Below are 15634 nucleotides of genomic sequence, written 5' to 3' on the forward strand. Positions count from 1 at the left end.
GACCATACTTCACCACTCTAGCTAAATTGACCATACTTCACCATTCTAGTTAAATTGACCATACTTCACCACTCTAGCTAAATTGACCATACTTCACCACTAGCTAAATTGACCATACTTCACCACTCTAGCTAAATTGACCATACTTCACCACTCTAGCTAAATTGACCATACTTCACCACTCTAGCTAAATTGACCATACTTCACCACTAGCTAAATTGACCATACTTCCCCATTCCGCTCCTCTCCGTGACGACACCGCCGCTTGGGGTCACGGGGTTACGGCGGTCACGTGACGCGGCCGTCATGGCGGCGGGCGTTCGGCGTGGTGGTGGTGGCGGCGGCGGCGGTGGTGGAGGAGGAGGCGACGTGTCGGCCTCGCAGCTTCAGCGCTGAGCTCCTGGTTGTCACCCGCTGCTGCTGCTGCTACAGCTGCTGCTACAGCTGTCACAGAGCTGTCGCTGCGGGGTGTTTCGTTGTATTCCCCGCTACGCACAGCACGGCGGACGGACGCCGCAACGCTTGGCACGGGTATGCCGGGGCCTACAGCGGGGGGCTCTGGGAGGGGGGGCAGGGGGGTCGTGGTGAGGGGATATCTGAGATCGAGGGGTTCCGTGGCTGGGGGTCTCCCCTAACTCCCTCACGAACCCCCCCCCCCCCTCCTGAGTTTATCGGGGGCTGCGTGGTGCGAGACGCCCAAGGGGTCCGTGGGTTCCGGGTTTGAGGCTTCGCGCTATGAAACATTCGGGGGATTTGTGTTATTTTGTTATTTTTGTTACCCTCTGGACGGTCTCCAGACGTTCCCGAGTGGGCTCTGTCGTTGAGGATTCTTCGGCTCTCGGCGGCAATGTCTTTAGCGGGGGCTACGTGCTCTGCGCGGCTCTCCTCTGATGGCCCACGGGGTTCGCGTTGTCTATCCAGCGGTGCCGGACATCTGCAACGTTGTTTTCGAAGCGGTTCAAAGGTTTGAGTTTGGGGGGGGGGGGGTGATTCGCAAGTGGAGGTGTGCGTTGATTGGAGTTGAAAGGGTCAATCGTTCTCTCGGGGTGGGGGGGGGGGGTCCAGAGGTCAAAGGTTGTGGGAGTTGTTGGGGTTTGCGCGTTAACAGACCCCAGGGTTTATCGGTTCCGGATTCAAGGAAAACGGTTCATGGGCTGTGGGGTTCTACAGGGTTATAGGTTTCCAGCGGTACGGGAGTTTGAACTGAGGTCTGGAGTTGTAAGGCTGCAGGTCCCAAACCCGGAGTTTTCAAAGTTCGACGATGCTCTGCGTCGGGGGGGGGGGGGGTCACTGGTTCCACGTTCCACAGGGATTTGTCGACCCTCATGGTTCTGCATCTCGACCGTGGTGAAGATGTTGGGGATCCGAGCTCCCGAGGTCTGGAATCTGGGGTCCGAAGCACCTCCGATTAGCACGGTTGGCTAAACGTACGGTGCGAAAGAAGTTCGGCACACATTCAGGGTTAACAAGTTCAACGTCCGTTCCTGCGTAAAATTTTCGTGGTTGCTGTTCGGCAGCTCCCCCGGTGTCCAGACGGGCTCGCTGCACGCGCTGGGAGCGTCTTGAGAGACTGAATTGAGCAGCTTATCATGAATGTGTGTACGTTGAGCTTCTTTACGTAGATAGTCTGCCATCGGATGTCTAATGTGTACACACGGTGCATGTATATGGCATTGCGCCTTCTGCTGTTGCTCTCGAGAAGAGCGAGGAAGTGAGGCAGCTACCCTAAACACATGGGGGAGAGATGTGTGCGTGTGTTTGTGTGTCTTCTTTCTCATCACATGGGAGAGATGTGTGTGTTTGTGTGTCTTGTTCATCAGCATCATCAGCAGCAGCCGCGATAAATCCAATGCTGGGTTTAAGCACGAGCCATTTCATATCTCGTCTTGAAGCGCTCAGTCCTTTGAAGGGGGTTAAACTATTGCAGGGTTCCGCATTTAAGGGATCTTTACTGGAACCTAATATTAAAAATACAGTTTTTTTGGGTTGTATATCGCGTAAATATATAAATGTGTCGTTAAACCCGCCAACACCCGACACAACCAATTAGTAAGGTTTGTCACGTAAACAACATGCCAATTCGTTACATGAAAAACCTTACTAATTGGCTGTGTCGGGTGGTGGCGGGTTTAACGACACATTTATATATGCACGCGATCTAACCTAAAACACTTGTGTATTATGGATGATATTTCCCGCGAATGCCTACGTGTTCATATTTAAAGCTTGTACGTTTCCTCGTTACGCCCGACGGGTTGTACAACTGTTGTGTCATTCCACTGCTGGATGAGGGCTATTTGGGGTTGGTGAAGGCGAGATTGTGGGGCGGAGGGGTCGCCGCATAGACGCACAGTGCAGTACAGTCCAACAGTAGCTCGTGTTGCTTTGCCCTGTGCTGCTTCACAACGTTGCCCAAGCGAGGAACGTACGCTTCCCCGTCAAGTGGAGACACGTGGGCCCGGCGTTCCAGGACCTTAGTTGTTTGTATATATAATGCGGTTGATATGTTTTATGCGTGTGTACGTTACGCGAGGGAATGTGTGTGTGTGTGTGTTTGCTCTTTTAAATCACTGTTGCTCAGCCACAGGCCCATCGGTGCAAAACGCCAAGTGGCCAATTGAGCTCAGTTATAATTACTTGACATTACTTAAGAGAGATGGAGCAATGGAATTGGTTCAAGTGTTCGGTGGGTTATTTGACCGCAAGATCATGAGTGGCGTTGGTGGCGGTAACGGCTTGCAGAGGCCATCATCCACAAGTGGATTGATACGAATCTTAGAAAGGAGGTAATGAGAGGGAAATTCAAACAGAAAGATTAAACTATGCTTCTTTTCAGAAGCGACCTGGTCACACATAATAGCTCATCGTGTGTAAATTTACAGCAGCCAAATACTCTAAACGCTTGTTGATTCTACATGTGGAGGGAAAAACCGGAGGATCCGGAGAAGATCCACATGACCACGAGGAGAACATGCAATCTTCAAATATACAGCAGTTGTCAGGGTCGGGATCGAAGCCATGACTTCCTGTATACCAGGCAAGGCAGTTAACATCTCGCCACCGTGACACCCAGTTAAGTTTTGTGTTCCGCAGTGTGGTGGTTAAACACAATTGAATTGGACAAAACGTTCTGGCTGACTGAGTCTTCAACATGTATGTTTTTATGCCGAGGTTGAGCATGGATTTCAATGATCATAGCCCAATCTTTATTATCTCTCTTTCATTGCCTCCGATTGTCTCTTCCAAACTGGTATTTGTGACCTAGCGTTCTTCTGAAAGTTTGTTGAATTATTCCACCCTATGCCTGCCTATATCCTCGTGTTAATTATTCTAATTTCACCGCAGCGGTTTGCATTGGTTTATTGAACCAACGGGCGCAAAGCAATTTGCCCAATCCTATATCACAGGTTTAGTTTCCTGAACTAAATTAGAGATGAAAATATCCCACGGACTATTCATCTAATTGAGTGACTGAGCGGAGATAACATTATTGATGACTGCCCACCAAAGACCAAAAGCGTGATGATGAGACGACTCTGACTATAGACGAAACTAACGATTGGGAATGAAGGCGCAGACTAAGATAATCTAGCCAACTTGTTGGAGACATGGGTGCACGGAGGAAGACCAAAAATGGTTATTAGCCATACAGTATATAAACATATCACTGCGTTCACTGTTGGCTGACCGAATTAGACTTGGAGGGATGTTGAGCGCATCTCCTATTCTTTTTTTAACACTGAGTGTTGAGTAATCTTGTGGCTGCTTTAGTCAACTAGACTAAGTGATTGACTGCATGAAAATTAAAATACCACAAGTTGTTGTGGACCGGACTAACCACCGTTTACAACTTATGCCTCTGAACTTTGGAACTCATCACCATTCTCCTTCGCACCCTCTCCTGTTAAAACCTAGAATGCATCATCACCCTCCATTCACGTGCACAATTAACATTATGAAATATTGTAAGAATCTATTGTAATCTAGAGTACGCATTGTTACATGCCTATTGATCCTGTTCACAATTCAATCTGCACCTTACATCAGTGAGTTTTAATACAAAAATAAATCTCGCGTGTGTTATATGTTCGCATGCGCTCCCGACTTGACATTGGCGATGTGCTTGCAGGTCCCCTGGGCGGCAATAGCGGCGGTCGTAGCCTTCACGAGCCTCATCTCCGGGCCTGGTTCCCCTCTCCTGTCGCCGACGCTCGCCCGTCTTGTGCGGTGGCGCCGGACCCATGCGGGAACCGGGATGTGGCTCCGCTGAAGGCTGGTGGACTCCCTGATGGACACGGACAGCCAGGAGCACCTGTGCAGCATCCGCTCTCCCTTCCGCCGCGACCCAACTCCTGCTGGCGCTAATACGGCTGCCACCAGTGCCAAGTGCGCAACGGGCGAGGGGGGCGGCGGCGCTGGGACCGGCGGCCCCAGCGCTCCGAGCCGGCCCCACTCGGTGGAGACTCTCGGCCCCGAGTCGGGCCCCCCCGTGCTGGATGGCATCTCGGGCAGCGCGGGCAACAGAGCGAGTCCTGGAGGGATGCATCACGGGGACTCGGTAGAGTGCAGCGTGAGGGGTCAGGGCGTCGAACCCTCCGGATATCCCGGCTGCGAGAGCGACGCCGGTCCGGGGGAAGGCTCGCCAGGCTCCGGCGAACGAGCTGGCGGCGACGACGCCACCCTGTTCGACGGCGGTGGTGACGGCGAAGGGCTGACCAACGCCGCCCCGTTTGACAGCTCCCACACGGACACGCGCGCTTATGATCAGTGGACGGATGGAACGACCCCCGAAGAATCGGCGTCACCGCCACCGGCCGGACCGGCGCCTTCGGCGTCATGCGGCGCGACCTCTCACGAGTACGACGGCTTTCCCGAAAGCGGCAATGGCGGCAAATTGCCCGACGGCGGGATCGCCAACGGCCAGGGAGGCAAGAAGCAGAAGCGGCGAGCCGAGAGGGCGGAGGTGCCTGGCGAACGGCAGCGGGAGAGGTGCGGCTCCACGGCCGGCGCCCGGCAGGGCCACGGCAGGGCCGGCAAGAAGGGCCAGCAACGCAAGGGCGGCCGCCCGCGTACACTGGAGGCCTTCCTGCAGCTGTGCGGGCAGCATGTGTGGACGGGCGGGTCCACGCTGGTCAACACCATTGTCCTGCTGGCGGCCGTGGTCGGGGAGCTGATCGAGACGGCCGCGCTGTCGCTGGTCTCCGAGGGCGCCGCCCTCCGGCGCCGGCTGCCCCGCTACTGCGCACTGGCGCGAGCGGCTGCGGATGCCGCGAGGCGTCTCGCGGTGCGGTGGAGCGGGCGGGCAGGCGCCCTGGTGGTGGCGCTGGGCTGCGCTGCTTCCGCCGTCGTGCTCACGGCCGCACTGCTGTTAGTGCGGGTGCTGCGCAAGGCGACGCTGGGGTTCGTGCTGCCGGCGCTGGAACGGCTGCCGGGCTACGCGGCGTTGTGCGGCTGGCTGCTACGGGTGCAGCCGTGGAAGGTGGTTGGGGTGGCGTGGCAGGCTGCTAGCGTGGTGGTGCGCCAAACGTGCACCGTCTGCCGGCTCGGGGAGGCGTGGATGTTTTGCCGGCAGAGGCTTGGCGGTGCGTAAGCGCGCGGTCGTGCCGGGGCGATTTACACCAGGGCGGTTCCACGGTTTGGGTCGTACATTTCAGACACTTTTCCCAATGCTTCATCGCATGAGTCTCGAACATGCCGGCGAACGTGGGCAGTTCCACAAATTAGCCACCATCACGGTTAAAACTCAATCTAATAATACAAATGGGGTTTATGGCATGTGACGCGATATGATGTCATCGTGACGGCTCAGTTTCTCGGCCAATGCCTCCTGAGCTGCTCCAGGTTGGCTCGGTCATGGCCCTGGTACAGCCCTGGCACGGTCCAGTTGTGCAGTGGAAAAGATGTATCTGTGTTTTAACTATGATAGCAGCAGCATTTCTACCTCCGTTTTATGTGTGGCACCACGGTGGTGAAATGTTAACTTCCTCGCCTGGTGTACAGGAGGTTGTAGGTTCGATCCCGACTCTGATGCCTGTATATTTGGAGTTTGCGTGTCTCTCTCACCATGTTTGCGTATATTTTCTCCGCGTCCTCCGGTTTTTCCCTCCACATTTAGAAACGTGCGTTGAGAGTACAGTATTTGGTTGCAATAAATTTCCACGTGATAGCCAGGTCGCATCTGACAAAGAAGCTAATAGCTCAATGGGCCTTACCTGGTGAAATAAAAATTACTTTATATCTTAATAATTTAGTTTCACCCACCGCTCTCCTCCACCACCACCCCTCCTTTGACCGGTGCAGGTGGCGCCGGCGCCGACAGGCAGGAACAGTGGAGGAGCAGTGGCAGCACGGGGCGGGCGCATGCGACCGGCGGGAGCCGCGAGCCGGCTGGCGAGGTGGTGGAGCGCCTGCTGGCGCTGGCAGGCGCGACCGAGGAGGAGATGGATCCGTACGCCGTGCTGGGGCTGGACGCCGACGTGTCAGAGTCGGAGCTGCGGCGCGCGTACAGGCGCCTCGCCGTGATGGTAGGACGCCTAAGGCTGTGGGCAGCACCACCCTGCCCTACAGAGTGTTGGTTTAGTCGGCATGTTTCATTTGAATCAAGTCTTCAAGCCATGCTCTGTGGGTTCGCACGTAGTCGATCTCTCGAGTGGAGTCAACTAAAGCGGTCTAATTTGTCAATAACCCATAGTTATGAAATATTGGTATGAGGTGCCAATGTATTTTCTCACACCCGCAGTGTTTTCAGATCAGCCAATTGGTGAACTCCGTAAATATTTTTCCACACGTGTAGCAAATTACCATTATTGCTCTTGCTCCGTCCCCTGCAGTCTCTCATAACATCACTAAACGATCTCAGTCTGTGTCTTCATTCAGGCAAGTTCATGTTGGTCGTCTCAGGTCGTCTGTCAAGATTTTGTCTTTGTTGAGCAGTTGTATTCACCGTCACGCCCCATGATTTACGTAAACTTGTAGTCATCGCTTGCGCTATGAAAAAAAACGGCGCTGAATATTATTGCCCTACAACACACACCACTAATCCTGGTATTCGTGGTTTGTGACTCATGGCATCTGTGGTGTTGTGACTGCTGCCCCCCCCACCCCATCCCCCTCCCACCCCATCCCCTTCCCACCCCCAGGTCCATCCGGACAAGTGCCAACACCCGCGTGCCGAGGAGGCCTTCAAGGTTCTGCGAGCGGCGTGGGATATCCTGTCTGACCCCGCACGCAAGCAGCAGCATGATATGTGAGGGCCCATCTCCGTTTCCTCTCACCCCGACTGTCAGCTCTGCCACCTGGCGCCTGCTCACTCGTGTATTCGCTCCGGGTGGCGCACCAACGCGTGCATTTTCTGTGCTTGTGTATACGATTAATTGAATCGGTCCGGGGCCTCCCCTAGGTCGACTCGGCCTCAATTGAGTACCTGGTGCGATGTGTAACTATCGCCACTCGGGAGACAAAGACGGCCGGGCGTGGTGCTGGCCACCCACCCCCTCGTGTGCCGTGCCCGTCTTCATAGGTGCCACTTGCTAACAGCACTCGCCCCAACAGCCTGTGTAGGCCACACAGGGGACGTTTATCTTTGTGCTTTCGTGTTGTGTTTCTGGCTGTGGACACGGTGGCCTGTGTACATGTTGGCGTGCGAGCTCATTTGTGGGTGCGCGCGCGTTTGCAGGAAACGTGCGGAGCAGAGCGAGATGAGTCGTGCGATGGACGAGTTCTTGGTGCGGCTGCACGAGGACCTCAAGGAGGCCATGAACACCATGAGCTGCACACACTGCAACGGCAAGCACCGGTGAGGGCCACCGTCACCACCGTCCCCACCGCCTCCCGACCCCCCCGAGTTGGCCAGCGTCCTCTCTCTGCACGCACTTGTTGTGTCGTACTGACTAGGGTGGTTGTGCTGACCCGCCTGCTGCACCCACTCGGTGGTTGTACCGTACACTTGTCGCCAGGCGGTACGAGGTGGAGCGCTCGCCGTGGGAGGCGCGCTACTGCGCCCGCTGTAACGCGCGGCACTCGGCCTCCGAGGGAGACTTCTGGGCCGAGTCGAGAATGCTCGGCTTCAAGGTCACGTTCTTCGCCTTCGTCGACGGGTGCATCTACGACGTCACAGGTGCCACTCCCTTCCTCCGCGCGACGCCGCTCGCCTGTGCCTCGGTTTTGTCGGGGTCGGTTTTGCTGGAGAGGAAGTGCCGATGTGGTGGGAAGTGGGCAGGCAGTTGAGGTCGGTGGTGGATGTGGGCGGTGCAAAAGGTGCACCGCGCACAGATGGTGCGGCACGCAGAGTGTGCCGCGCGCCGTACGATATAAACCACGAGCATGCCACACACAACACATACCACACACACAACACATACCACACACACAACACATACCACACACACTACACATACCACACACACTACACATACCACACACACAACACATACCACACACACTACACATACCACACACACTACACATACCACACACACTACATATACCACACACACAACACATACCACACACACAACACATACCACACACACAACACATACCACACACACAACACATACCACACACACTACATATACCACACACACAACACATACCACACACACAACACATACCACACACACAACACATACCACACACACAACACATACCACACACACAACACATACCACACACACAACACATACCACACACACAACACATACCACACACACAACACATACCACACACACAACACATACCACACACACTACATATACCACACACACACCACATATATAACACACACAACATAACACGTACCACACACACACACTACATATACCACACAATAAGAACCGCCATCGCCACTAAGTGGCGGTGACGTCACCATGGCGCTCGTGCCAGGCTATCTGCACATTAAGGCCACGTGAAGTGTTGAACACCCACTGGCAGGAGGTCACGGGACAGACCCAGGTGCCATGGGTTGACTAACTGAGATGACTGACACACATAACACACACACACCACATATACCACACACCACACATAACACAAACACACCACATACCACACACACACCACATATACCACACACACACAACATAACACGTACACACACCACGCATACCACATGTCACACACATCACACACAGACACTATATATACCACATATGCCACACACACCACACAAACCACATGCACCCCACGCACAGCACACGACGCACGTGTGTATACCACACGTAAATGGAATAAAGACGTAATTTGGATCAAAATATCAAATAAACGCTACTATAATGAACATTTTAATAAAAAAAGCAATTGCGCCAAGGATTCCCAAAGAAGCTAAACAGCTTATAGCCGTGCTCTTCATTGCAAGGCCCGCGGGTCACTGGCGGCCCCTGGTGGCCTTTCGTGTGGCCCCCCAGACTATACACAAATGTGAAAACACCCCCCCCCCCATCATCATCGTGCTGCTGTCAAACCCCCAATGATTTCAAACGTGTCGGCGAAAGTGCCCCCACCCCCCACCCCCCACCCCCCCCCCCCCTCTGATTTGAGTGAAGTACACCGACTTAGATAGTTCAATTGCCGAATGGGAGGGGAGAGACGCATCGTGTTGGCGACTGTGTTTGCGGCAGAGTGGGCGGCGTGTCAGCAGATCCCGATCCCCGCGGACGCACACTCGGTGGCCTATCACATGTCGCTGGGACAGAACGGGCGCGCGCGACGGCCTGCCAGGTACGACCGCCCCAGCAGCCACCGCACCTTCATGGTCGTCCACACCACCACATCGTCGCCTGTTATTTAAACTACTGCATCATCGCCATCATCATCCAAACCACTGCATCATCACCATCACGATCATCATCTAAACCACTGCATCACCATCATCATCCAAACTACCGCATCATCATGATCATCATCCAAACCACTACATCATCACCATCATGATCATCATCATCATCCAAACCACTGCATCATCACCATCATCCAAACCACTGCATCATCACCATCATCCAAACCACCCCATCATCATGATCATCATCCAAACCACTGCATCATCGCCATCATGATCATCATCATCATCATCCAAACCACTGCATCATCACCATTATGATCATCATCCAAACCACTGCATCATCGCCATCATCTAAACTACCGCATCATCATCACCATCATCCAAACCACAGCATTATCACCATCATCCAAACCATGACATGATCTTGTGTATCTTCTTGTTTGTGTGTGTTGCACATGTGTGTCTGTCCGTGTGTGTGCTCACTAATAGCACTTGCCCTTACAGTCTGTTAAGGCTATACATGGGGTCTTTGTCTTGTGTGTCTTTGTGTGTATCTTTGTCCGTGTCTTGTCTCATACATGTGTCTGTGCACGTATCTGCGTCTGTACCTCAGGCCCCCGAGTCCCGGCCACAACGAGGAGAGCCGTCGCGAGTTCCAGGATTTCATCAATCGCCTCTTCAAGGACACCCAAGATCGCCGCCGGGGGCCAGGCGGTGCGGCCGGCTCCGCGGGCACCCCGCCACCGACCCGGGGCCCACCTCCCAGGCCGGCCAGGAGCCCCACCGACCCCACAGGCGCCTTTTCCAGCGGGCCACGGCCCGGCCCCACCACTCCCGGCGCCACTGCCTCGTCCGCCTCCTCCGCCCAACAAGAGTCCGACTCGCAGAAGCGCCGTCGCAAGGTCTACAAGAAGATGCCCAAGCGTGCGGGGCTCTGAGCGCCGTGTGGCCGGGCACCCCCACGGTGCTGCTGCTTCTGCTGCTCTTGGCGCTCACTGCGATTGCCGACACCCCTGGCTGACGGTGGGAAGCGGTGAGACTGCGACCCTCTGCCAGGCGACACCGATGCCATGACTCTCGGCTTCTCCGACTTGGCTTGCGGCGTCTGCGGCCCCAGGGAGACCGATCGTGGAAGATGGTGGGGCCCTGTACAGGGGGGAGGGGGGGAGGCCGCATTTCTGGGAGACCGCGGCTGGAGGCGGTGGTCGAAATGGCTGTTGAAGTGTCGTGTCGCGTGACCCAGGGGGTGGTGGGTGTTCTGGCCCAAGATGTCACTGCAAGAATATTAGCTTTACTTTTCGTCCCGTGGCTTTTATGAAGACAGAAGTGAAGCGAGAGAGCGAGTGTGCGGTGACTTGAGCGAGTGCCTCCTCCGATTTACCCAGGCGGCACCCTGGTTTCCTCCAATTTCCCTCCCTCCTCACCCTTCCCATCCCCCCCCCTTCTCGACTCCCCCAGAGTTTTACTGCTTAATTCATTTTAGTTTGTTATATTTAAATAAAAATGAAAAAATCATAAACAAAGCCGTATTTATTTTGCGATGCTTGTGCCCGCGTGGCGAGGACGGGAGTCTCGCGTGAGTGACACGGCGTTTGTGTGGGGGGGGGGGTGTGGGGGTCGAAAGGTGACCCGAGGTGAAGCCCCCAAATGCAACGAGGGCAGCCCGACCCGGTCAACGACCTCCGCGGAGCCGCGGGGCATCGAGGTCGTCGCGGCGATGCTCGGGGGAGCGGCAATCACGCAGGCCGTGGCGCCCCCTCCATCTTAATTGGCGACTCTTCGACGGGAGATTGATGCTCACGCCGCTGGGCCCTCGCTCGCACTCGAGGGGGGCTCCCGCTGCTTTGCCGCTCGCCAGCTTCGCGGTGGGGGATGGGGGCGAAGTTCACAGTTCAACTCCTTGGCGGTGCCCCCGGTGCGTTTGCTTCAAATTGTAGGCGACGCCTGGCATTTGTTCTTAACGCGTTGCCATCTTTGTTGTTTTCATTTCGGAGGCGGTGCCCTGTTTCCCCGTGCTGCCGTGGAGGCGGAGGGTGGGCTGGAGAGGGTGCAGGGGCCACCGCTGTAGTTGTGGTTGATGCGTTTGTCACTCAAGGCACGAGTAGTGAAACTAACAATGTTACACAAAAAATGCTTTAACTACCACAAGGTTTTTTTTTTACAACGTAACTCGCCCCTATTTACATGAGTCAACTGGATTAGTAAGACCGACAGGAAAACACAGTTGATGCAAAATTTAAATTACTTGGATGGCTGGAGTAATCATAATGCCCTTGATTTAACGCAGGAAAGCTTCACCGGGTGTCGAAACTTTTCTGCTCCGGTCTTGCATTGCGACGTTTCATGAATTCTCTTTCAGAGTGCTTGGCTCATGCATGGAAACTGTATTAGCCAGAGAATTCAAGGGATAATGCTCAAAGCTCGTTACGGAATCTTTTGTAGTCCTGCCGTGGAAACTATAATTGTCCTTAATTGTTAAAAAAAAAAATAATCTCATCAAAGTCGCCCGGAATGCACCCCCAGTCTCATCAGATCTCGGATGAAGAAAAGGAGGCGCTGAGCCTGGAGAGTGCTTGGATCAGGATCGTCCATGCGCACGCGTCGTGAGCAGTGCATTTTGCACTCAGCCAGCAGTCACCATCCCACTCTGACTAGAGTGGTGAATTCTAGATTTGAAGCTTTCGTGACTGCAAGGATTCATACTCTTCGTTTTTTTCGGTAAAGTCACGTAGGTAAAAAAAGAAAACAAATCACGACGTTTCGGAGGCAACACAAGCTTCCGTCTTCAGGTGAAACCGTCACAGCAAAATTGCTGTACTTGATACAAAACTGCTGTACTTGATACAGCAATTTAGCTGTGACGGTTTCACCTGAAGACAAGCTTGTGTTGCCTCCGAAACGTCGTGATTTAATTTATTTGTTTTCTTTTTTAACCTACGTGACTTTACCGAAAAAAACAAAGAGTATAGCGTGGTGAAGTATGGTCAAGTAGCCCCCCCCCCGACGATCGCTAAAGGCGTGGGTAGGCCCTCATTCAGCAGTGGATTGACAAACGGGCTGCTACTGCTGCACGTGTACGTACGTGCCCACGCACGGCAGAGGTGTGGGAGGTTTGAGTGCATGGGACGCTCCATAGTTGACCGCCAGGGGGCGAGAGAGACCCTACCCAGGCCCGTGGCATCGGTGCAAATAAGCCGAGTTGGCGCCTCGGGTCGGTGTTCCTTTAACTTTCTTAGAAGGAATCCGATGTAAAACCAGCGCGGTGAAGTATGGTCAATAATATCGGCACGGAGAGGCACTCATCCAGCAGTGGATTCGCATCAGGATGTCCACCGCCCGTCACGCCGTGCCTTTTATTAATTTAGATAACGTCCATTGCAACATTGTATCGTGCCTTCGAACAAATCTGCAATGCGTCCGACTCCAGGGTCTGGTTCGTACTCTAATTGGTGGACCACCACGAGGGCTTGCCAGGCGGTGTCGGTGTGGCCAGGAGACAGAAGTGATGCGGGTCAACCCGGTCGTGTGCCACGTGGTCGTGTGCCACGTGGTCGCTGCGTTTTCCCCGGGTCCACCGCCGTCCTCCTCGCCACCCAAAGCCCAAACTCACTCCTGGTCAAACATTCCGCTTTAGCAGGACCCTCCTGGCAACTACGTCTTGAGACTCGGTGAGAATTTCCTGAGTTAACAGGTAAACAATTGGCATTACTCCGACTGATGATATGATCTGTGTGGTTCTGGGTAGCCTGTGGCATTGACTCATCTGGTTCTGTGTTATCAGTTTCAAGGGCAATTCAGATATTATCAGAACACGTTTGGTGTTTGAACATCTTAACACAGTAATCTAGCTTAACACAGCTCCTGCCTTATTGGCAGAAAGGGTAAAACCTATTCTTAATTTCCATGCATTGATACTGGCAAAAAAGAATCCCGTGATATTGTCTCGTATTATATTTTATTGAGAATAAATCAATCATGTTGGGAGTCTTATCGGCTTTGAAAACGTAAGTCTCACATTGATCACGTGTAGTGATTTATTGCACACGTGGCGTGGGCAGCAATGGGGAGTGTCATTTGAATGCCCCCCCCCCCCGTGCAAATATCCCAAACGAATGATAACCACGGCCACTCGTGAGAGCGTGCGACGGCGATGTTCAGAATAAAAGTTGTTTGTTTTCAATTGACGTTGGGATATTTCGCGCGACGTGGAGTGTGGTGAGTGCAGCGAATGCTTCGTTAGAGGACTGGTGGCACAGGTGTGCATGATAGGTATATGTAGTCGAGGAAACAGTCCAGGTGTGTCGTACAGTAATGTCGTGCAGGTAAACACAAGATAGTACACGCGTGCAGTACAGATGAAGAATACATGTGTATAGTAGAGGTAAGAACGAGAGCACAGGTATGTAGAACACACCTGTACTACAGCTAGTAGAAGTGGATACTACATTGAGTGCACATATATAGTACAGGTAATAGCATCGCTTCGGGAGAACAGTTATGGAGTACAGGTGTGTTGTAAAGGTAGGACTTGTGACGAGTACACGTGGTATCGGCACACAATCATGCAAAGCCTTTAATAGACTATTAGGGCAAGTTGTTAGCGAGCAGGGGTGAAGGCCGGCAGGGGTGGCCAACACCACGCCCGGCCGCCTTTGTCTCCCCAGTAGCGATGTTTACACACCACAACAGGGACTCATTTGAGGCTGAGTCAACCTAGGGGAGGCCCAGGACCGGTTCAAATAATCGTCACTGGTTATTGACCGTGAGCGGGAATCTAACTCGGGTGGCCGCTCCCCCCCACATAGTCACACGGGCACATAGACACGCACACAGACACACACACCGACACACACTGAGGAACAGACACGAACACACAAAGAGACGGCGACACACGCACGCACAGATGCCCCATCGGCAACAACGCAGCATCACCCCCACCCATAGCAACAGCAGCAACAGCAGCAGCAGCAACAGCAGCAGCAGGAACAGCAGCAGCAGCAACAGCAGCAGCAACAGCAGCAGCAGCAGCAACAGCAGCAGCAACAGCAGCAGCAACAGCAGCAGCAGCAACAGCAGCAGCAGCAGCAGCAACAGCAGCAGCAACAGCAGCAGCAACAGCAGCAGCAGTAGCGGCCCGAACATAAATAGGAACGGCAGTCCTGGTACACTCAATTAAAAAGTAAACTTTTTAATTTAGTATTTTACCAGGTAAGGCCCACTTGAGCTCTGTAGCTATTTCGCAGACGCGACCTGGCCACAAATGACAGCTCAGAGGAAGTGGCTCATCATCATCATCGTCATCATGTGGAAATGCATCGCAGCCAAATACTCTTTAACGTACGATGTCGATTCTAAATGTGGAGGGGGGGGGGGGAAATCGGAGGAGCCGGAGAAAATTCCACGCGACCACGGGGAGAGAGACCCGCAAACTCCAAATATACGGCGGGCGTCAGGGCATGGCTCGAACCCACGACCTCCTTCATAACAGGAGAGGTAGTTAACATCTCCGAGCCACTGTGGGTAGCTCCTGATGTCGCTCTGCTATTGCTCCAACTGTGGCTGGGGCTTTCAAGGACCCGAATGAAACATCAATCTGCAGTGGGTTACGATAACTTATCTGTGTGGAATTGTGTTGGCGTTATCTCCTCGTCCACGTGGAGTTTCTCCGGGACTTCCTGTCGAACGAAGAACAACAGCTCGTTGTTGTTGTTGTTAAAAGGGGTTGGACAAACAACCCAACGTAAGCATCAACATCCTGGCAATAAATGTCTGCTCATTATGAATTGACAAAAAAGCGAGTTCATTCTCAAACAGGTGAGTACACGGGCGTTCGCATTGCCACTCCACTGCTGGATG

General features: G+C 53.7%; 1 protein-coding gene across 1 annotated transcript; it reads left to right on the top strand.

The window, feature by feature from the left end:
• Positions 1-308: 308 nt before the first annotated feature.
• DNAJC14 (DnaJ heat shock protein family (Hsp40) member C14) lies at positions 309-11299 on the top strand. Its single transcript, XM_078866094.1, has 8 exons — positions 309-531; positions 4130-5582; positions 6301-6524; positions 7140-7246; positions 7676-7795; positions 7956-8116; positions 9618-9717; positions 10392-11299. The coding sequence occupies exons 2-8, from the start codon at positions 4289-4291 to the stop codon at positions 10714-10716; spliced, it is 2331 nt and encodes a 776-aa protein (XP_078722220.1). The 5' UTR covers positions 309-531; positions 4130-4288; the 3' UTR covers positions 10717-11299.
• Positions 11300-15634: the final 4335 nt, after the last annotated feature.

Source organism: Lampetra fluviatilis, chromosome 21 (assembly GCF_964198595.1).
Source record: "Lampetra fluviatilis chromosome 21, kcLamFluv1.1, whole genome shotgun sequence".
In the NCBI taxonomy this organism is placed as follows: Eukaryota; Metazoa; Chordata; class Hyperoartia; order Petromyzontiformes; family Petromyzontidae; genus Lampetra; species Lampetra fluviatilis.